This window comes from Oncorhynchus keta, chromosome 7, assembly GCF_023373465.1.
Source record: "Oncorhynchus keta strain PuntledgeMale-10-30-2019 chromosome 7, Oket_V2, whole genome shotgun sequence".
NCBI lineage: Eukaryota > Metazoa > Chordata > Actinopteri > Salmoniformes > Salmonidae > Oncorhynchus > Oncorhynchus keta.
In genome coordinates, this window is record NC_068427.1 from 42,220,025 (window position 1) to 42,244,510 (window position 24,486).

General features: G+C 42.1%; 2 protein-coding genes and 1 long non-coding RNA gene across 55 annotated transcripts in view; all 3 read right to left on the reverse strand.

Annotated features, from left to right (window-relative positions):
• The window catches only part of LOC118375952 (ly6/PLAUR domain-containing protein 6B-like), a 43,751-nt gene extending 40,654 nt beyond the window's left edge, over positions 1–3,097 (reverse strand). For all 50 annotated transcript variants that reach the window (XR_008140077.1, XR_008140079.1, XR_008140076.1 and 47 more), the window contains exon 1: positions 2,888–3,097. The gene's annotated coding sequence lies outside the window, so the exon portion shown is untranslated. The remainder of the gene's footprint in view (positions 1–2,887) is intronic.
• Positions 3,098–3,206: 109 nt separating this feature from the next.
• Positions 3,207–8,647, reverse strand: LOC118375950 (uncharacterized). Of its 4 annotated transcripts, none has more exons than XR_008140085.1 (5): positions 8,103–8,647; positions 7,847–7,951; positions 5,452–7,571; positions 5,135–5,379; positions 3,207–5,092 (listed from the first exon to the last, which is right to left on the reverse strand). It is a non-coding gene; the product is annotated as an uncharacterized LOC118375950 (long non-coding RNA). The 4 variants fall into 4 exon arrangements; XR_008140084.1 differs by having other exon boundaries at positions 5,135–5,309; positions 5,417–7,571; XR_008140082.1 differs by having other exon boundaries at positions 5,135–5,344; positions 5,417–7,571.
• Position 8,648: 1 nt separating this feature from the next.
• Positions 8,649–24,486, reverse strand: part of LOC118386534 (serine-rich adhesin for platelets-like) — a 42,286-nt gene continuing 26,448 nt past the window's right edge. Inside the window, exons 9-12 of the mRNA XM_052521806.1 lie at positions 10,102–10,246; positions 9,766–9,929; positions 8,708–9,589; positions 8,649–8,661 (exon numbers count right to left, since the gene is read on the reverse strand). Of these exons, the coding sequence (XP_052377766.1) occupies positions 8,649–8,661; positions 8,708–9,519 (825 nt within the window). The 5' untranslated portion in view covers positions 9,520–9,589; positions 9,766–9,929; positions 10,102–10,246. The remainder of the gene's footprint in view (positions 8,662–8,707; positions 9,590–9,765; positions 9,930–10,101; positions 10,247–24,486) is intronic.

Sequence of the window (24,486 nt, forward strand, 5' to 3'; positions counted from 1 at the left end):
TTCTTTTAGTATTAATGCATGTATCCTTGCATAGTCACTTTACCCCTACCTACGTGTACAAATTACCTCGACTAACCTGTACCCCTGCACATTGACTCGGTACCGGTAAGTAAGCATTTCACTGCAAGGTCTACACCTGTTGTATTCGGCGCTTGTGACAAATAACATTTGATTTGACTTATTACAGTAGGTTTGTTTGGAGGGGGATTCAACGGGGGGTTAAAAACTGAGAAGACTGAATGAAAACTGAAAACAAATGTTTCCCTCTCCACCTTTGCCATCTCTCTGGTCATCTTACCCCACACCACCCTCCATCACTCTCTCACTCCGTCTGTACATCTCTCCATCTGTCTCCTTTCCTCTCTCCATAGGGAAAAGCCGGACAGTGAACAAGCCTTGGATCCACATTGTAGTTACGGTTGATAACAGTAACTACAATGTTACTTTTATGTAATTTAGTTCATTCTGTTGTTCGTTACATCCAGACAGTATTTTGAAAAACACAATGCCTTCTCCGAAGAAGATACTTTTGAAACAAAAACAAAAAAACATGTATATATTTTTAATACATTTCGGTATCTTTAGTATCTTGATTTGAAACCAGAGCTTCCACTTATTTACTGCTTTGCTGAAACAACAAAAAAACATGTTCAACACATCTACTGTACTTGTCAAGATTCAGATTAGGCCTACCCAGAAGGTGGTGGTATATTATATTAGATGGTATCACCAATGATTAATTATGACATGTGTTCTTATCAGATCAACTCTTGAGTCGTAAACCAAATCATTGAAAAAATCATATTCTGTTATCTAATCTATCCATAGCATTAGCATTAGCAGTAGCCTGTCTTCACAGATTGTTTATAGTTATTTATCCTGCTACAGGTCACGGTCCTAATCCCTCGCCTACATGTATATATCTGTCTCATATTACTCCAGTATTCCTGCATTGTACACAAAATGTCTTGTGTTTTCTTTTATTATGTATTCTTTTTATTAGATAGCCTGGCGGGTAGGAGTGTTAGGCCAGTAACTGAAAGGTTTCTGGATCGAATCCCCAAGCAGACAAGGACTAAATCTGTCATTCTACCCCTGAGCAAGGCAGTTAACCCCCAACAACAACTGCTCCCCAGGCCCCAATGACGAGGATGTTGATTAAGACAGCCACCTGCACCTCTCTGATTCAGAGGGTATGGGTTAAATGCAGAAGACACATTTCAGTTGACTGCATTCAATTATACAACTTACTAGGTATCCCCCCTTCCCTATTTTGATATTGATTACTGCACTGTTGGGTAGAGCTTGCAAGTTAATTATTTCACCGTACTTGTGCATGTGACAATAAAACGTGAAACTGAAACGTGCTTCTCTTTTACTATAAACTAATAACCCAGACGTCTGATGCCGACACTCCGGTTTTTAAAACTTTAAATTGTATGTTAAACAAACTATACAACTCTATGCACAGGGACTGATTTGAACCATTCCCACATATTTACAATGCAGATGCAAAGTTTGGTAACAGAATGACGAGACAAACAGCACAAACCGTCATTCTGTTACCACACTTTGCATCTGCTCTGTTCTTCAAGTAAATGGGGGGTGGCATTGGGATGCCAACACCCCCCCTACTCTTCCCACACACATAACATCAGACTAGTCTGGGAGTAGTCGGTTTTCAGCTTGTTTTAGTTGTGTGGCAGCAGTTGGTGTGTATGGGACCAAGCGGAGAAGCCTAGCAGCTGTCTGGACAAAGCGCACCAAGAGTACCCTCTAATCTAGTGAGTGCAGATGCTTCAGCAGGCCTTGGTTAGATTTAGTTTCATATTAAATATCTTTAATGACCGAACACAAACACAAATATTGGTAGCGTATGATTTCAGAGCTATATACTGTATCAGCTGTACATTTACATGAGTGACAGCTATATGTTGAGTGAGAGCAATACTCAAGACATGACAAATAAATACACTTATAGAAACTGTCAAAAGGCAATATATTTCTGTTGGCTGTGCCTTTCTGCTTCCTGAAAGCTGTGTGGCCATGGCTTGGCCATGGGCGACAGATTGAGACAGGGGTCAGCAGTGGATCCCTGGGCAGGCAGGACACACAGATTGAGACAGGGGTCAGCAGTGGATCCCTGGGCAGGCAGGACACACAGAGAGAAGCCATGTGCCACTGCAACTGTCATTACTGAACATGAACTGAGAGAGAGGGAGGGGGTCTGGGTGTCTGGTTGGGTGGTTTCCAGACCACTAGAAAAAAACTAAACTGATTCAAATTGTAGGCTAACTGTACTAAAAACACAATATGGTATAATAAATGCATTATTCTGTCTCATACTTGCTGAATAATCAAGGTTTGTGTTGTGGTTTGGATCACATTTATGGGCAGTGAGTGACACTAAATAAACATTTCCATCTCTCCGTTCTGCCAGTAGTCCATAGCTGAGAGTACAGACACACAGATGTCCGTAGTTTCTCCTATGGCTCAAGAATTGTAAACCATTGGGCATGAGTGTTTCTCACACTATGTCAATGGGCCAAATACAATGGCCTTTGTTCCATGGTTAAACATGTCTCCAACAGCTGTCTGCTGGGTGGATAACAGTTCACGACTATGGACTACAATGAATGTAGTCGTTGATAAGATTTGCGCAGAGCAGGAACGTTCATTATTTGACATGCTCGACACCGCTGCTTCTGGTTCCTCACAATTTAACACTTCTGTAAACATTTCCATATCCGACGATGGTTTTTACAGTTTTCTGTAACACTGACAATAGTGCCTATATATAAACTGTAGCCTGTTCTCTATCAATCACTTATTGCGCTTCCTCCCACGTGAGCAAATGCAACACCGTGTAACCGCGCAATTGACTTACTTTTGGCAGTGTCTGTTCTGGATTCAGTTGAAAACGGAGAGGTGTCTTTATCGTCGCCTACAGCTTCGGTGGATGAACCATGTTGACTCTACCCGGTGGTTGGCAGCGCGGCGGGCGCAGTGGGACCGGGTAAGAGGCGGGAGAGCCAACCGGAGGGCGGAGCTGAAGGGCAGGTGAAGTTTTTGTCCGCCTCTCGAGGATAAGTGGATGTGGAAGCTTGCGTGGGCTAATGTCATGACTCAACTCTCCCCCGCACATGTTTGAATATGAAAATTACACCATTTCCCAAGAAAAAAATACATATTGTTTAAAATAATATTCCGTTTTTTTATTCTGTCTGAAACAAAGGGTTCATTCAGTCTAGGTCCAATATTATTATGTAGGCCAATGTAAATAAGTAGCCTTTGGCTATTGTTTGCTAACAATATACTTGTTCAGTGTCATCTTAAAAATAAAAAAAACATCTTGACATCTGATATTTGAGTTTTACACCATGCAGTCATCACCTGCACAAGTTTGACCAGAAAGAACAGTTGTGGTAGCCAATAGGTACAGGACAGAAACATATGGTGATGGACATCTATCGATTGCATGTGATGAGAAAACAGACTGCTATATACAGTTGAAGTCGGAAGTGTACATACACCTTAGCCAGATACATTTAAACTCCGTTTTTCCTGACATTTAATCATAGTAAAACATTCCCTGTTTTAGGTCAGTTAGGATCAACACTTTATTTTAAGAATGTGAAATGTGAGAATAATAGTAGAGAGAATTATTTATTTCAGATATGATTTCTTTCATCACATTCCCAGTGGGTCAGAAGTTTACAAACACTAATTTAGTATTTGGTAGCATAGCCTTTAAATTGTTTAACTTGGGTCAAACGTTTCAGGTAGCCTTCCACAAGCTTCCCACATTAAGTTGGGTGAATTTTGGTCCATTCCTCCTGACAGAGTTGGTGTAACTGAGTCAGGTTGTAGGCCTCCTTGCTCTCACACACTTTTTCAGTTCTGCCCACACATTTTCTATGGGATTGAGGTCAGGGCTTTGTGATGGCAACTCTTAATACCTTGACTTTGTTGTCCTTAAGCCATTTTGCCACAACTTTGTAAATATGCTTGGGGTCATTGTCCATTTGGAAGACCCATTTGTGACCAAGCTTTAACTTCCTGACTCATGTCTTGAGATGTTGCTTCGATATATCCACATAATTCTCCAGCCTCATGATGCTATTTTGTGAAGTGCACCAGTCCCTCCTGCAGCAAAGCACCCCCACAACATGATGCTGCCACCCCCGTACTTCACGGTTGGGATGGTATTCTTCGGCTTGCAAGCCTCCCCCTTTTCCACCAAACATAACGATGGCCATTATGGCCAAACAGTTCTATTTTTTGATTCATCAGACCAGAGGACATTTCTCCAAAAAATCTTTGTCCCCATGTGCAGTTGCAAACCGGTGTCTGACTTTATGGCGGTTTTGGAGCAGTGACTTCTTCCTTGCTGAGCTGCCTTTCAGGTTATATCGATATAGGACTCGTTTTACTGTGGATATAGATACTTTTGTACCTGTTTCCTCCAGCATGAGTGTGACACCAAAGTACATTAATCTCTATGAGACAGAACGCATGTCCTTCCTGAGCGGTATGACGGCTGCTTGGTCCCATGGTGTTTATACTTGTGTACTATTGTTTGTACAGATGAACGTGGTACCTTCAGGCATTTGGAAATTGCTCCCAAGGATTAACCAGACTTATGGAAGTCTACAATTATTTTTTCTGAAGTTTTGGCTGATTTCTTTTGATTGTCCCATGATATCAAGCAAAGAGGCACTGAGTTTGAAGGTTGGCATTTAAATACATCCACAGGTACACCTCCAATTGACTCACATTATGTCAATTAGCCTATCAGAAGCTTCTAAAGCCATGACATAATTTTCTAGAATTTTCCAAGCTGTTTAAAAGCACAGTCAACTCAGTGCATGTAAACTTTTGACCCACTGGAATTGTGATACAGTAAGTTAAAAGTCAAATAATCTGTTTGTAAACAATTGTTGGAAAAATGACTTGTGTCAAGCACAAAGTAGATGTCCTAACCGACTTGCCAAAACTATAGTTTGTTAACAAGAGATTTGTGGAGTGGTTGAAAAACAACTTTTAATGACTCCAACCTAAGTGTATGTAAACTAGTTTTAATGACTCCAACCTAAGTGTAAATGTTTTAAACTAAGTATTTTAATGACTCAACCTAAGTGTATGTAAACTAGTTTTAATGACTCCAACCTAAGTGTCTGTAAACTAGTTTTAATGACTCCAACCTAAGTGTATGTAAACTAGTTTTAATGACTCCAACCTAAGTGTATGTTAACTAGTTTTAATGACTCCAACCTAAGTGTAAGTAAACTAGTTTTAATGACTCCAACCTAAGTGTATGTAAACTAGTTTTAATGACTCCAACCTAAGTGTAAGTAAACTAGTTTTAATGACTCCAACCTAAGTGTATGTAAACTAGTTTTAATGACTGACCAACCTAAGTGTATGTAAACTAGTTTTAATGACTCCAACCTAAGTGTATGTAAACTAGTTTTAATGACTCCAACCTAAGTGTATGTAAACTAGTTTTAATGACTCCAACCTAAGTGTATGTAAACTAGTTTTAATGACTCCAACCTAAGTGTAAGTAAACTTCCCACTTCAACTGTATAGCTTCTCTTTAACCGTGGAAAACCGTCTGATCAACATGTTCCCCTGTCTCAGTCACGAAACACTTGCAGTGCATTGTTGCCTCAGAAACACTTGCTTTACAAACCTATCAATCATACAAAGAGTTAGGCCTTCTAACAGTGCCCAAAGACACTTGGAGAGAGAGAGAGACAGAGAGAGACAGCGAGAGAGGCGATCAGATAAATGAAATTAAAAACAGGAAATGACATTTAGCTCAGTATTTTGACAGAAGACAGCAGTCATCATTCAGTCATCATGATAATTAATACCTTAAGGACAGGTCAATCATATTTATAAGACATCAAACCAGGAACATAAATAAATTGATGACTTTCACCAGGAAGTAAGAATGAAGGGTGAAAGAATGCCATCTACCCTGTTTAAAGATGCTGTTTCACAACAGCATAATGTGGTGGGCTATTTCAGACTGCCTTTTTGTTTTAAACCTCGTACAAAGTTCAGAAAAATACTTGGCTTTGTGAACTAGAATGAAAGAAGCATCGATATGAACAAAGCATGGATATCAACAAAGCATGGATATCAACAAAGCACTTCATTTGGTACATTAGCGAGAGCCTATATCTACATCAACATTTGTTTGACTATCACTTAGCACTGTGAATACAAGTGGATCACAAGTGGACAAGTGATGTGGAGGAAATAGACCAGTGAAAACCATGACAACCATTTATCATTTATAAACCATTCTGATTGCGTTACTTCTTTCGAGGGGAGAGCGTAAATCCAAAAAGACCAAACATGAAATCCCTAATAAATCCTATAACTCATATACTCCAGTTCAGACAACCCATACACTGCAAGATGTGCTGATTGGATGATCAGCATCATGGCAGAACCAACCAATCACAGGTCTCATCATCTCATCAACTTCGGAATACCACAGGTATTCAATCATCTTTTTGGTACGTGATCCTATACCTTCATTTACAAAAGGTCAGTTATTCACAATGCACTCTGCTTTAAACACCAGCCTGGTATGTGAAACGATCTAGTCTAAAAACCCCAACAGGAAACCCAGCAAAGGAAGGAATAGAATGACCATCTTTTAGTTCTAATTCCTTACATTTTAATATTTTCCTAAGCTGTACGATCCCTCAGATTTGGCTTCGTATTACCTCATTCAAGTATTTCGACTCGGGTTTGCATGTGACACATATTAAAAGATTCAACTCCCCCTGAAACCTAAGAAGAAATTCAAGGTTCTAACCAATGCAGTTTTAGACTGTTGCTCCTGTAGCTGGACAATGATTAAACACATATTGGATACATAATTGGAATTCTAAAAGTTCACAAGGAGATAGTTGTTCTGTATCTCACCCATGTGCTTCTCAAAAACATGAGAAACATACTGTATATATAGAGTAGATTAGTCATCTCTGATCATGAACTCTTCATGTTACTTCACTGGTGTGTGATATTGTCAAAGCAAATTTTCAAATGACTAACATCAATGTTGCATAAATAAAATGTACAAAATAAATAGCCGATATCAAAGTTGTGTAAATAATGAGAGACAGCATCCTCAACAACATACAGTAAAGTAGCTCATTACACAATTTCACTCAGAGAGAAAGAAAAAGACAGAACGAGAGATAAAGAGAAAGAGAGAGAGCACCAGACACAGAGGTAGAGTAAGAGCGATTCAAGGAGGAGATAGAGATGAAAAGAACTTTCAGAATTAAGGAGCCTCTCTTTCCTCTTGGCCATGAGGAGAGGAGACCTTAATAAGGATATCTGGCGTACAGAGTGTTTGTTTGGGAATGAGCAGTCTGAAGTCCCAGTAAAGGCAGAGTGGTGAGAGAAGGAGAGGAGGATTGTTCCCAGTGGTTAGAAAATCAGATCCATAGAGAAAGAGAGTATCCAAGACTCCGTGTGGGTTCAGGTCCAGAACGGAGAGGAGATGTGTACGTCCAACAGGAAAAACCAGCTACCACCTGCTACTATTAAAAAAGAAAGAGAGGCAGACTTAGGGAGACTCAGAAATATATTGTTTATGGGTCTATTGACTAATATTTCACTGTAAGTGTGAGTTAATAGCATAAGATTGGTGATGCACAGGTTATGAAAGGGACAAAACACCGTTCTGATTTTATAGACATGTGCTGCCCCCTTTTGGACAAATACTGAACTTCACATTTGAGATTTAGAGGCTAAAGTGCCTCTGAACATTTTCCTGGAGACCCTAAGGGCTCCGAGACACCAACATCTCTCTCACTCCTTGAGCTCCTCCAAGACCCTCTGCTTGTGGTCCATCTCATCTCTCGGACAGCTGCTTCTGATGGACCTCTCTATGGTTCTCCATCTGTTCCTCTAGGCTCTTCTATAGGGTGCAGAAGGGAACACAGGGTCAGGGGTCAAGTTGAATTGATTTACCTTTAACAGGAATTTAAAGAGTGGGGGGAAAAAAGAAAGGGGGATAAAGGGGGAGGGATGGGAGGAGGGGAGAGAGGGAGGATGAGAGAGATCTTTACCTTCATCTCTATTGCATCCTGCAGTTTGGTCAGGTGCTCCTTCTGTTTATCCATCACATGCACCTCCTTCATTTTGTTTATGGAGACAAAGCAAGCAACATTGTTTCAAGTGACGTAATGATTGATGACAGGCTTGTTTGTGTTTGGGGGTCTCTGCGTTTCTCAGCCTGTGTGTGTGGAGCCTGAACCTCCTCCACGAGGGAGTCCTAGGTCTCCTCTAACGGTCTCTTCTTCTGCTCTACGTTCTGCATGGAGTCTGTCAGAGACGTGATCTTAGCCTGGCGCTGCATGGAGTCTGTCAGAGACGTGATCTTAGCCTGATGCTGCATGGAGTCTGTCAGAGACGTGATCTTAGCCTGGCGCTGCATGGAGTCTGTCAGAGACGTGATCTTAGCCTGGCGCTGCATGGAGTCTGTCAGAGACGTGATCTTAGCCTGGCGCTGCATGGAGTCTGTCAGAGACGTGATCTTAGCCTGGCGCTGCATGGAGTCTGTCAGAGACGTGATCTTAGCCTGGCGCTGCATGGAGTCTGTCAGAGACGTGATCTTAGCCTGCATGTCTGCAGAGACGTGATCTTAGCCTGCTGCATGGAGTCTGTCAGAGACGTGATCTTAGCCTGGCGCTGCATGGAGTCTGTCAGAGACGTGATCTTAGCCTGGCGCTGCATGGAGTCTGTCAGAGACGTGTTCTTAGCCTGGCGCTGCATGGAGTCTGTCAGAGACGTGATCTTAGCCTGCTGCGCTGCATGGAGTCTGTCAGAGACGTCAGAGACGTGATTAGCCTGGCGCTGCATGGAGTCTGTCAGAGACGTGATCTTAGCCTGGCGCTGCATGGAGTCTGTCAGAGACGTGATCTTAGCCTGGCGCTGCATGGAGTCTGTCAGAGACGTGATCTTAGCCTGGCGCTGCATGGAGTCTGTCAGAGACGTGATCTTAGCCTGGCGCTGCATGGAGTCTGTCAGAGACGTGATCTTAGCCTGATGCTGCATGGAGTCTGTCAGAGACGTGATCTTAGCCTGGTGCTGCATGGAGTCTGTCAGAGACGTGATCTTAGCCTGGCGCTGCATGGAGTCTGTCAGAGACGTGATCTTAGCCTGATGCTGCATGGAGTCTGTCAGAGACGTGATCTTAGCCTGGCGCTGCATGGAGTCTGTCAGAGACGTGATCTTAGCCTGGCGCTGCATGGAGTCTGTCAGAGACGTGATCTTAGCCTGGCGCTGCATGGAGTCTGTCAGAGACGTGATCTTAGCCTGGCGCTGCATGGAGTCTGTCAGAGACGTGATCTTAGCCTGGCGCTGCATGGAGTCTGTCAGAGACGTGATCTTAGCCTGGCGCTGCATGGAGTCTGTCAGAGACGTGATCTTAGCCTGGCGCTGCATGGAGTCTGTCAGAGACGTGATCTTAGCCTGGCGCTGCATGGAGTCTGTCAGACGTGATCTTAGCCTGGCGCTGCATGGAGTCTGTCAGAGACGTGATCATAGCCTGGCGCTGCATGAAGTACCCCATCAGGCAGAGACAGGGTTAACAGCTGAGGAAAAGAATGCTGACACTGTCTCACTTTCCAACCAAGCTGCATGAACACAATAGTCTACTAAATAAAGGAAAATATTCCATCCTCTTTTTTCAAGATATCGAAATGGATGTTAAATCCACTTCCTGTTTACCTGGGCAATGAGTAACTGACAGGAGACCAGATCCTTCTCATTGGCCTGCATCATGCGGGAGGTGTCGGCCAGGGAGCTCTCCAGCTGCGGTTCACCAGAGACTTGACCTCTGACTTCATCTTACTGATGTAGAGACGAGCCATGGTGAACTCCTCCTCGATGACCTCATTCATCAGAGAGCAGAGAGATCAGGACTGAGTGTGTGTGTGTGTGTGTGTGTGTATGTATGTGCGTGTGTATGATTACCTGTTACAAACAGTTTATGTCTGTCTAAATAACAGTGTGTATATGTGTGTATGATTCTAATTGCGTAATTGTTTAATTGTGTGTCCTTACAGCCTTGAGGTCACTGGTGCCGATGATGCCTCCTATCTCACTGAGGTCTCGGAGCAGTAGACTGAGGATCTCTGCTGCTCTCTTCTTATGATAACTACTGAGCTCCTGTAGACTGGTCAGCTCCCTCTACCCCTGCCAGAGTGGTCTGAGACACAGACAACATTGACGGATTTAGAAGTGGACAGATGAGTGGACCTACAGAGTAGTTAGATTATGACCCCAGCCCTACCCTTTCCCCAAAACCTCTCAGCTGTACACAACAGCAATCTTTACTCCTACACATAACTTGTCGTATGTCCTCCTCACTGCGCCCTCCTCACCTGTCCAAAGCGAGTTCCAAACCTTCCTGTACATCCAGCTTCTGGCTTCCTTACAGGAACACACACACACGAATAGATACAGGTGAATACACACATGTGAACACATACAGGTGAATGCACATGTGAACACATACAGGTGAATACATACAGGTGAATACACATGTGAACACATACAGGTGAATACACATGTGAACACATACAGGTGAATACACATGTGAACACATACAGGTGAATACACATGTGAACACATACAGGTGAATACACATGTGAACACATACAGGTGAATACACATGTGAACACATACAGGTGAATACACATGTGAACACATACAGGTGAATACACATGTGAACACATACAGGTGAATACACATGTGAACACATACAGGTGAATACACATGTGAACACATACAGGTGAACACATACAGGCGAACACATACAGGCGAACACATACAGGTGAACACATACAGGTGAACACATACAGGTGAACACATACAGGTGAATACACATGTGAACACATACAGGTGAACACATACAGGTGAACACATACAGGTGAACACATACATGTGAACACATACAGGTGAATACACATACAGGTGAACACATACAGGTGAACACATACAGGTGAATACACATGTGAACACATACAGGTGAACACATACAGGTGAATACACAGGTGAACACATACAGGTGAACACATACAGGTGAACACATACAGGTGAATACACATGTGAACACATACAGGCGAACACATACAGGTGAACACATACAGGTGAACACATACAGGTGAATACACGTGAACACATACACGTGAACACATACAGGTGAATACACATGTGAACACATACAGGTGAACACATACAGGTGAACACATACAGGTGAACACATACAGGTGAATACACATGTGAACACATACAGGTGAACACATACAGGTGAACACATACAGGTGAATACACATGTGAACACATACAGGTGAACACATACAGGTGAACACATACAGGTGAACACATACAGGTGAACACATACAGGTGAACACATACAGGTGAATACACATGTGAACACATACAGGTGAACACATACAGGTGAACACATACAGGTGAACACATACAGGTGAATACACATGTGAACACATACAGGTGAACACATACAGGTGAACACATACAGGTGAATACACATGTGAACACATACAGGTGAACACATACAGGTGAACACATACAGGTGAACACATACAGGTGAACACATACAGGTGAATACACATGTGAACACATACAGGTGAATACACATGTGAACACATACAGGTGAATACACATGTGAACACATACAGGTGAATACACATGTGAACACATACAGGTGAACACATACAGGTGAACACATACAGGTGAACACATACAGGTGAATACACACATGTGAACACATACAGGTGAACACATACAGGTGAACACATACAGGTGAACACATACAGGTGAACACATACAGGTGAACACATACAGGTGAACACATACAGGTGAACACATACAGGTGAATACATACAGGTGAACACATACAGGTGAACACATACAGGTGAATACATACAGGTGAATACATACAGGTGAATACATACAGGTGAACACATACAGGTGAACACATACAGGTGAACACATACAGGTGAACACATACAGGTGAACACATACAGGTGAATACACACATGTGAACACATACAGGTGAATACATACAGGTGAACACATACAGGTGAACACATACAGGTGAATACATACAGGTGAACACATACAGGTGAACACATACAGGTGAACACATACAGGTGAACACATACAGGTGAACACATACAGGTGAATACATACAGGTGAATACATACAGGTGAATACATACAGGTGAATACATACAGGTGAATACATACAGGTGAATACATACAGGTGAATACATACAGGTGAACACATACAGGTGAACACATACAGGTGAATACATACAGGTGAACACATACAGGTGAACACATACAGGTGAACACATACAGGTGAATACACATACAGGTGAACACATACAGGTGAATACACATGTGAACACATACAGGTGAATACACATGTGAACACATACAGGTGAATACACATGTGAACACATACAGGTGAATACACATGTGAACACATACAGGTGAACACATACAGGTGAACACATACAGGTGAACACATACAGGTGAACACATACAGGTGAATACACACATGTGAACACATACAGGTGAACACATACAGGTGAACACATACAGGTGAACACATACAGGTGAACACATACAGGTGAATACACACATGTGAACACATACAGGTGAACACATACAGGTGAACACATACAGGCGAACACATACAGGTGAACACATACAGGTGAACACATACAGGTGAATACATACAGGTGAATACATACAGGTGAATACATACAGGCGAACACATACAGGTGAATACATACAGGTGAACACATACAGGTGAACACATACAGGTGAACACATACAGGTGAATACATACAGGTGAATACATACAGGTGAATACATACAGGTGAACACATACAGGTGAATACATACAGGTGAACACATACAGGTGAACACATACAGGTGAACACATACAGGTGAATACATACAGGCGAACACATACAGGTGAACACATACAGGCGAACACATACAGGCGAACACATACAGGCGAACACATACAGGCGAACACATACAGGCGAACACATACAGGGGAACACATACAGGCGAACACATACAGGCGAACACATACAGGCGAACACATACAGGCGAACACATACAGGTGAATACATACAGGTGAATACACACAGGTGAACACATACAGGTGAATACACACAGGTGAATACATACAGGTGAACACATACAGGTGAACACATACAGGTGAACACATACAGGTGAATACACACATGTGAACACATACAGGTGAACACATACAGGTGAACACACACAGGTGAACACATACAGGCGAACACATACAGGCGAACACATACAGGCGAACACATACAGGCGAACACATACAGGCGAACACATACAGGTGAACACATACAGGTGAACACATACAGGCGAACACATACAGGCGAACACATACAGGCGAACACATACAGGCGAACACATACAGGTGAACACATACAGGTGAATACATACAGGTGAACACATACAGGTGAACACATACAGGTGAACACATACAGGTGAACACATACAGGTGAATACATACAGGTGAACACATACAGGTGAACACATACAGGTGAACACATACAGGTGAACACATACAGGTGAACACATACAGGTGAACACATACAGGTGAACACATACAGGTGAACACATACAGGCGAACACATACAGGTGAACACATACAGGTGAACACATACAGGCGAACACATACAGGCGAACACATACAGGCGAACACATACAGGCGAATACATACAGGCGAATACATACAGGTGAACACATACAGGTGAACACATACAGGTGAACACATACAGGCGAACACATACAGGTGAACACATACAGGTGAATACATACAGGTGAATACATACAGGTGAACACATACAGGTGAACACATACAGGTGAACACATACAGGTGAACACATACAGGTGAACACATACAGGCGAACACATACAGGCGAATACATACAGGCGAACACATACAGGCGAACACATACAGGCGAACACATACAGGTGAACACATACAGGTGAACACATACAGGTGAACACATACAGGTGAACACATACAGGTGAACACATACAGGTGAACACATACAGGTGAACACATACAGGTGAACACATACAGGTGAACACATACAGGTGAACACATACAGGTGAACACATACAGGTGAATACATACAGGTGAACACATACAGGTGAACACATACAGGTGAATACATACAGGTGAATACATACAGGCGAATACATACAGGCGAATACATACAGGCGAACACATACAGGCGAACACATACAGGTGAATACACACATGTGAACACATACAGGTGAACACATACAGGTGAACACATACAGGCGAACACATACAGGCGAACACATACAGGCGAATACATACAGGTGAATACACACATGTGAACACATACAGGTGAACACATACAGGTGAACACATACAGGCGAACACATACAGGCGAACACATACAGGCGAACACATACAGGCGAACACATACAGGTGAATACATACAGGCGAACACATACAGGTGAATACATACAGGTGAACACATACAGGTGAATACACACAGGTGAACACACACAGGTGAACACATACAGGTGAATACACACATGTGAACACATACAGGTGAACACATACAGGTGAATACACACATGTGAACACATACAGGTGAACACATACAGGCGAACACATACAGGTGAACACATACAGGTGAACACATACAGGTGAACACATACAGGCGAACACATACAGGTGAACACATACAGGTGAATACATACAGGTGAATACACATGTGAACACACACACATGTGAACACATACAGGTGAACACATACAGGTGAACACATACAGGTGAATACATACAGGTGAACACATACAGGTGAATACACATGTGAACACACACACATGTGAATACATACAGGTGAACACATACAGGTGAATACACATGTGAACACACACATGTGAACACATACAGGTGAACACATACAGGTGAACACATACAGGTGAATACATACAGGTGAACACATACAGGTGAATACATACAGGTGAACACATACAGGTGAATACACATGTGAACACACACACATGTGAATACATACAGGTGAACACATACAGGTGAATACACATGTGAACACACATACAGGTGAACACATACAGGTGAACACATACAGGTGAACACATACAGGTGAATACATACAGGTGAACACATACAGGTGAACACATACAGGTGAACACATACAGGTGAATACATACAGGTGAACACATACAGGTGAATACACATGTGAACACACACACATGTGAACACATACAGGTGAATACACACAGGTGAACACACACAGGCGAATACACACAGGCGAATACACACAGGTGAATACACACAGGTGAATACACACAGGTGAACAGACACAGGTGAACACACACAGGTGAACACATACAGGTGAATACACACAGGTGAATACACATGTGAACACACACAGATGAATGAATACACACAGGTGAATACACACATGTGAATACACACAGGTGAATACACACAGGTGAATACACACAGGTGAATACACACAGGTGAATACACACAGGTGAATACACACAGGTGAACACACACAGGTGAACACATACAGGTGAATACATACAGGTGAACACATACAGGTGAACACATACAGGTGAACACATACAGGCGAACACATACAGGTGAACACATACAGGTGAACACATACAGGTGAATACATACAGGTGAACACATACAGGTGAACACATACAGGTGAACACATACAGGTGAACACATACAGGTGAACACATACAGGCGAACACATACAGGTGAACACATACAGGTGAACACATACAGGTGAACACATACAGGTGAACACATACAGGTGAACACATACAGGTGAACACATACAGGTGAACACATACAGGTGAACACATACAGGTGAACACATACAGGTGAACACATACAGGTGAACACATACAGGTGAACACATACAGGTGAACACATACAGGTGAACACATACAGGTGAACACATACAGGCGAACACATACAGGCGAACACATACAGGCGAACACATACAGGCGAACACATACAGGCGAATACATACAGGTGAATACATACAGGCGAATACATACAGGCGAATACATACAGGCGAACACATACAGGCGAACACATACAGGCGAATACATACAGGTGAATACACACATGTGAACACATACAGGTGAACACATACAGGTGAACACATACAGGCGAACACATACAGGCGAATACATACAGGTGAATACACACATGTGAACACATACAGGCGAACACATACAGGCGAACACATACAGGCGAACACATACAGGCGAACACATACAGGCGAACACATACAGGCGAACACATACAGGTGAATACATACAGGCGAACACATACAGGCGAACACATACAGGCGAACACATACAGGCGAACACATACAGGCGAACACATACAGGTGAATACATACAGGTGAATACATACAGGCGAACACATACAGGTGAACACATACAGGTGAACACATACAGGTGAACACATACAGGTGAACACATACAGGTGAACACATACAGGTGAATACATACAGGTGAACACATACAGGTGAATACACATGTGAACACACACACATGTGAACACATACAGGTGAACACATACAGGTGAATACATACAGGTGAATACATACAGGTGAACACATACAGGTGAATACACATGTGAACACACACACATGTGAATACATACAGGTGAACACATACAGGTGAATACACATGTGAACACACACATGTGAACACATACAGGTGAACACATACAGGTGAACACATACAGGTGAATACATACAGGTGAACACATACAGGTGAATACACATGTGAACACACACACATGTGAATACATACAGGTGAACACATACAGGTGAACACACACAGGTGAACACACACAGGTGAACACATACAGGCGAACACATACAGGTGAACACATACAGGTGAACACATACAGGTGAACACATACAGGTGAACACATACAGGTGAACACATACAGGTGAATACATACAGGTGAAAACATACAGGTGAACACATACAGGTGAACACATACAGGTGAACACATACAGGTGAATACACACAGGTGAATACATACAGGTGAATACACACAGGTGAACACATACAGGTGAACACACACATGTGAACACATACAGGTGAATACACACAGGTGAACACACACAGGCGAATACACACAGGCGAATACACACAGGTGAATACACACAGGTGAATACACACAGGTGAACAGACACAGGTGAACACACACAGGTGAACACATACAGGTGAATACACACAGGTGAATACACATGTGAACACACACAGATGAATGAATACACACAGGTGAATACACACATGTGAATACACACAGGTGAATACACACAGGTGAATACACACAGGTGAATACACATGTGAACACACACAGATGAATGAATACACACAGGTGAATACACACATGTGAACACACACAGGTGAATACACACAGGTGAATACACACAGGTGAACACACACAGGTGAACACATACAGGTGAACACATACAGGTGAATACACACAGGTGAATACACATGTGAACACACACAGATGAATGAATACACACAGGTGAATACACACATGTGAACACACACAGGTGAATACACACAGGTGAATACACACAGGTGAATACACACAGGTGAATACACATGTGAACACACACAGATGAATGAATACACACAGGTGAATACACACATGTGAACACACACAGGTGAACACACACAGGTGAATACACACAGGTGAATACACATGTGAACACACACAGATGAATGAATACACACAGGTGAATACACACAGGTGAACACACACAGGTGAATACACATGTGAACACACACAGATGAATGAATACACACAGGTGAATACACACAGGTGAATACACACAGGTGAATACACACAGGTGAACACACACAGGTGAATACACATGTGAACACACACAGATGAATGAATACACACAGGTGAATACACACAGGCGAATACACACAGGCGAATACACACAGGTGAACACACACAGGTGAACACACACAGGTGAATACACACAGGTGAATACACACAGGTGAATACACACAGGTGAACACACAGGTGAATACACATGTGAACACACACAGATGAATGAATACACACAGGTGAATACACATGTGAACACATACAGGTGAACACATACAGGTGAATACACATGTGAGCACATACAGGTGAACACATACAGGTGAACACATACAGGTGAATACACATGTGAACACATACAGGTGGACACACACACACGGGTGAACACATACAGGTGAATACACATGTGAGCACATACAGGTGAACACATACAGGTGAACACATACAGGTGAACACATACAGGTGAATACACATGTGAGCACATACAGGTGAACACATACAGGTGAATACACATGTGAACACATACAGGTGAACACATACAGGTGAACACATACAGGTGAACACATACAGGTGAACACATACAGGTGAACACATACAGGTGAATACACATGTGAACACATACAGGTGAATACACATGTGAACACATACAGGTGAACACATACAGGTGAACACATACAGGTGAATACATACAGGTGAACACATACAGGTGAACACATACAGGTGAATACACATGTGAACACATACAGGTGAACACATACAGGTGAACACATACAGGTGAACACATACAGGTGAACACATACAGGTGAACACATACAGGTGAACACATACAGGTGAACACATACAGGTGAACACATACATGTGAACACATACAGGTGAACACATACAGGTGAACACATACAGGTGAACACATACAGGTGAACACATACAGGTGAACACATACAGGTGAACACATACAGGTGAACACATACAGGTGAACACATACAGGTGAATACATACATGTGAACACATACAGGTGAATACATACAGGTGAATACATACAGGTGAACACATACAGGTGAACACATACAGGTGAACACATACAGGTGAACACATACAGGTGAACACATACAGGTGAATACATACAGGTGAATACATACAGGTGAACACATACAGGTGAACACATACAGGTGAACACATACAGGTGAATACATACAGGTGAACACATACAGGTGAATACACATGTGAACACATACAGGTGAACACATACAGGTGAACACACACAGGTGAACACATACAGGTGAACACATACAGGTGAACACATACAGGTGAACACATACAGGTGAATACACATACAGGTGAACACATACAGGTGAACACATACAGGTGAACACATACAGGTGAACACATACAGGTGAACACATACAGGTGAACACATACAGGTGAACACATACAGGTGAATACATACAGGTGAATACATACAGGTGAACACATACAGGTGAACACATACAGGTGAACACATACAGGTGAATACACATACAGGTGAATACACATACAGGTGAACACATACAGGTGAACACATACAGGTGAATACACAGACAGGTGAAACACATACAGGTGAATACACATGTGAACACATACAGGTGAACACATACAGGTGAACACATACAGGTGAACACATACAGGTGAATACATACAGGTGAACACATACAGGTGAATACATACAGGTGAACACATACAGGTGAATACATACAGGTGAACACATACAGGTGAACACATACAGGTGAACACATACAGGTGAATACACATACAGGTGAACACATACAGGTGAACACATACAGGTGAATACATACAGGTGAACACATACAGGTGAATACACATACAGGTGAATACACATGTGAACACATACAGGTGAACACATACAGGTGAGCACATACAGGTGAACACATACAGGTGAACACATACAGGTGAATACATACAGGTGAATACATACAGGTGAACACATACAGGTGAATACACACAGGTGAACACATACAGGTGAATACACAGGTGAACACATACAGGTGAACACATACAGGTGAACACATACAGGTGAATACATACAGGTGAATACATACAGGTGAATACATACAGGTGAACACATACAGGTGAACACATACAGGTGAACACATACAGGTGAACACATACAGGTGAATACATACAGGTGAACACATACAGGTGAACACATACAGGTGAACACATACAGGTGAATACATACAGGTGAACACATACAGGTGAACACATACAGGTGAACACATACAGGTGAATACACATGTGAACACATACAGGTGAACACATACAGGTGAATACATACAGGTGAACACATACAGGTGAACACATACAGGTGAACACATACAGGTGAACACATACAGGTGAACACATACAGGTGAACACATACAGGTGAACACATACAGGTGAATACACACAGGTGAATACACACAGGTGAACACATACAGGTGAATACACATGTGAACACATACAGGTGAATACATACAGGTGAACACATACAGGTGAACACATACAGGTGAACACATACATGTGAACACATACATGTGAACACATACATGTGAACACATACATGTGAACACATACATGTGAATACATACAGGTGAATACATACAGGTGAACACATACAGGTGAACACATACAGGTGAACACATACAGGTGAACACATACAGGTGAATACATACAGGTGAATACATACAGGTGAACACATACAGGTGAATACATACAGGTGAATACATACAGGTGAATACACATACAGGTGAATACACATACAGGTGAACACATACAGGTGAACACATACAGGTGAACACATACAGGTGAATACACATGTGAACACATACAGGTGAACACATACAGGTGAATACACATGTGAATACACATGTGAACACATACAGGTGAACACATACAGGCGAACACATACAGGTGAATACATACAGGCGAACAAATACAGGTGAACACATACAGGTGAACACATACAGGTGAACACATACAGGTGAACACATACAGGTGAACACATACAGGTGAACACATACAGGTGAATACACATACAGGTGAATACACATACAGGTGAACACATACAGGTGAACACATACAGGCGAACACATACAGGTGAACACATACAGGTGAACACATACAGGTGAACACATACAGGTGAACACATACAGGTGAATACATACAGGTGAATACATACAGGTGAACACATACAGGTGAACACATACAGGTGAACACATACAGGTGAACACATACAGGTGAATACATACAGGTGAATACATACAGGCGAACACATACAGGTGAACACATACAGGTGAACACATACAGGTGAATACATACAGGTGAATACACATACAGGTGAATACACATGTGAACACATACAGGTGAACACATACAGGTGAATACACATACAGGTGAATACACATACAGGTGAATACACATACAGGTGAATACACACAGGTGAATACACATACAGGTGAACACATACAGGTGAATACATACAGGTGAATACATACAGGTGAACACATACAGGTGAACACATACAGGTGAACACATACAGGTGAATACATACAGGTGAACACATACAGGTGAACACATACAGGTGAACACATACAGGTGAACACATACAGGTGAATACACATACAGGTGAACACATACAGGTGAATACACATGTGAACACATACAGGTGAACACATACAGGTGAACACATACAGGTGAACACATACAGGTGAACACATACAGGTGAACACATACAGGTGAACACATACAGGTGAATACATACAGGTGAATACATACAGGTGAATACATACAGGTGAATACATACAGGTGAATACATACAGGTGAATACATACAGGTGAATACATACAGGTGAATACATACAGGTGAACACATACAGGTGAATACATACAGGTGAATACATACAGGTGAATACATACAGGTGAACACATACAGGTGAATACATACAGGTGAATACATACAGGTGAATACATACAGGTGAACACATACAGGTGAACACATACAGGTGAACACATACAGGTGAATACATACAGGTGAACACATACAGGTGAACACATACAGGTGAATACATACAGGTGAACACATACAGGTGAATACATACAGGTGAACACATACAGGTGAACACATACAGGTGAACACATACAGGTGAACACATACAGGTGAATACATACAGGTGAATACATACAGGTGAACACATACAGGTGAACACATACAGGTGAACACATACAGGTGAATACACATACAGGTGAATACACATACAGGTGAATACACATGTGAACACATACAGGTGAACACATACAGGTGAATACACATACAGGTGAATACATACAGGTGAATACATACAGGTGAACACATACAGGTGAACACATACAGGTGAACACATACAGGTGAACACATACAGGTGAATACATACAGGTGAACACATACAGGTGAACACACACAGGTGAATACACATGTGAACACATACAGGTGAACACATACAGGTGAACACATACAGGTGAACACATACAGGTGAACACATACAGGTGAACACACACAGGTGAACACACACAGGTGAATACACACAGGTGAATACATACAGGTGAATACATACAGGTGAACACATACAGGTGAACACATACAGGTGAACACATACAGGTGAATACACATACAGGTGAACACATACAGGTGAATACATACAGGTGAATACATACAGGTGAACACATACAGGTGAACACATACAGGTGAACACATACAGGTGAACACATACAGGTGAACACATACAGGTGAACACATACAGGTGAATACATACAGGTGAATACATACAGGTGAACACATACAGGTGAACACATACAGGTGAACACATACAGGTGAACACATACAGGTGAACACATACAGGTGAATACATACAGGTGAATACATACAGGTGAACACATACAGGTGAACACATACAGGTGAACACATACAGGTGAACACATACAGGTGAATACATACAGGTGAACACATACAGGTGAATACATACAGGTGAACACATACAGGTGAACACATACAGGTGAACACATACAGGTGAATACATACAGGTGAATACATACAGGTGAATACATACAGGTGAATACATACAGGTGAACACATACAGGTGAATACATACAGGTGAACACATACAGGTGAACACATACAGGTGAATACATACAGGTGAACACATACAGGTGAACACATACAGGTGAATACACATGTGAACACATACAGGTGAACACATACAGGTGAACACATACAGGTGAACACATACAGGTGAACACATACAGGTGAACACATACAGGTGAACACATACAGGTGAACACATACAGGTGAACACATACAGGTGAATACATACAGGTGAATACATACAGGTGAACACATACAGGTGAACACATACAGGTGAATACATACAGGTGAATACATACAGGTGAACACATACAGGTGAACACATACAGGTGAACACATACAGGTGAACACATACAGGTGAATACATACAGGTGAATACATACAGGTGAATACATACAGGTGAACACACAGGTGAACACATACAGGTGAATACATACAGGTGAATACATACAGGTGAATACATACAGGTGAATACATACAGGTGAACACATACAGGTGAACACATACAGGTGAACACATACAGGTGAATACACATACAGGTGAACACATACAGGTGAACATACAGGTGAACACATACAGGTGAACACATACAGGTGAACACATACAGGTGAAACACATACAGGTGAACACATACAGGTGAATACATACATGTGAACACATACAGGTGAACACATACAGGTGAACACATACAGGTGAACACATACAGGTGAATACATACAGGTGAATACATACAGGTGAACACATACAGGTGAATACATACAGGTGAATACATACAGGTGAACACATACAGGTGAATACATACAGGTGAATACATACAGGTGAACACATACAGGTGAACACATACAGGTGAACACATACAGGTGAACACATACAGGTGAATACATACAGGTGAACACATACAGGTGAATACATACAGGTGAACACATACAGGTGAACACATACAGGTGAACACATACAGGTGAACACATACAGGTGAACACATACAGGTGAATACATACAGGTGAACACATACAGGTGAACACATACAGGTGAATACATACAGGTGAACACATACAGGTGAACACATACAGGTGAATACATACAGGTGAATACATACAGGTGAACACATACAGGTGAATACATACAGGTGAACACATACAGGTGAACACATACAGGTGAATACATACAGGTGAACACATACAGGTGAACACATACAGGTGAACACATACAGGTGAACACATACAGGTGAACACATACAGGTGAATACATACAGGTGAACACATACAGGTGAACACATACAGGTGAACACATACAGGTGAACACATACAGGTG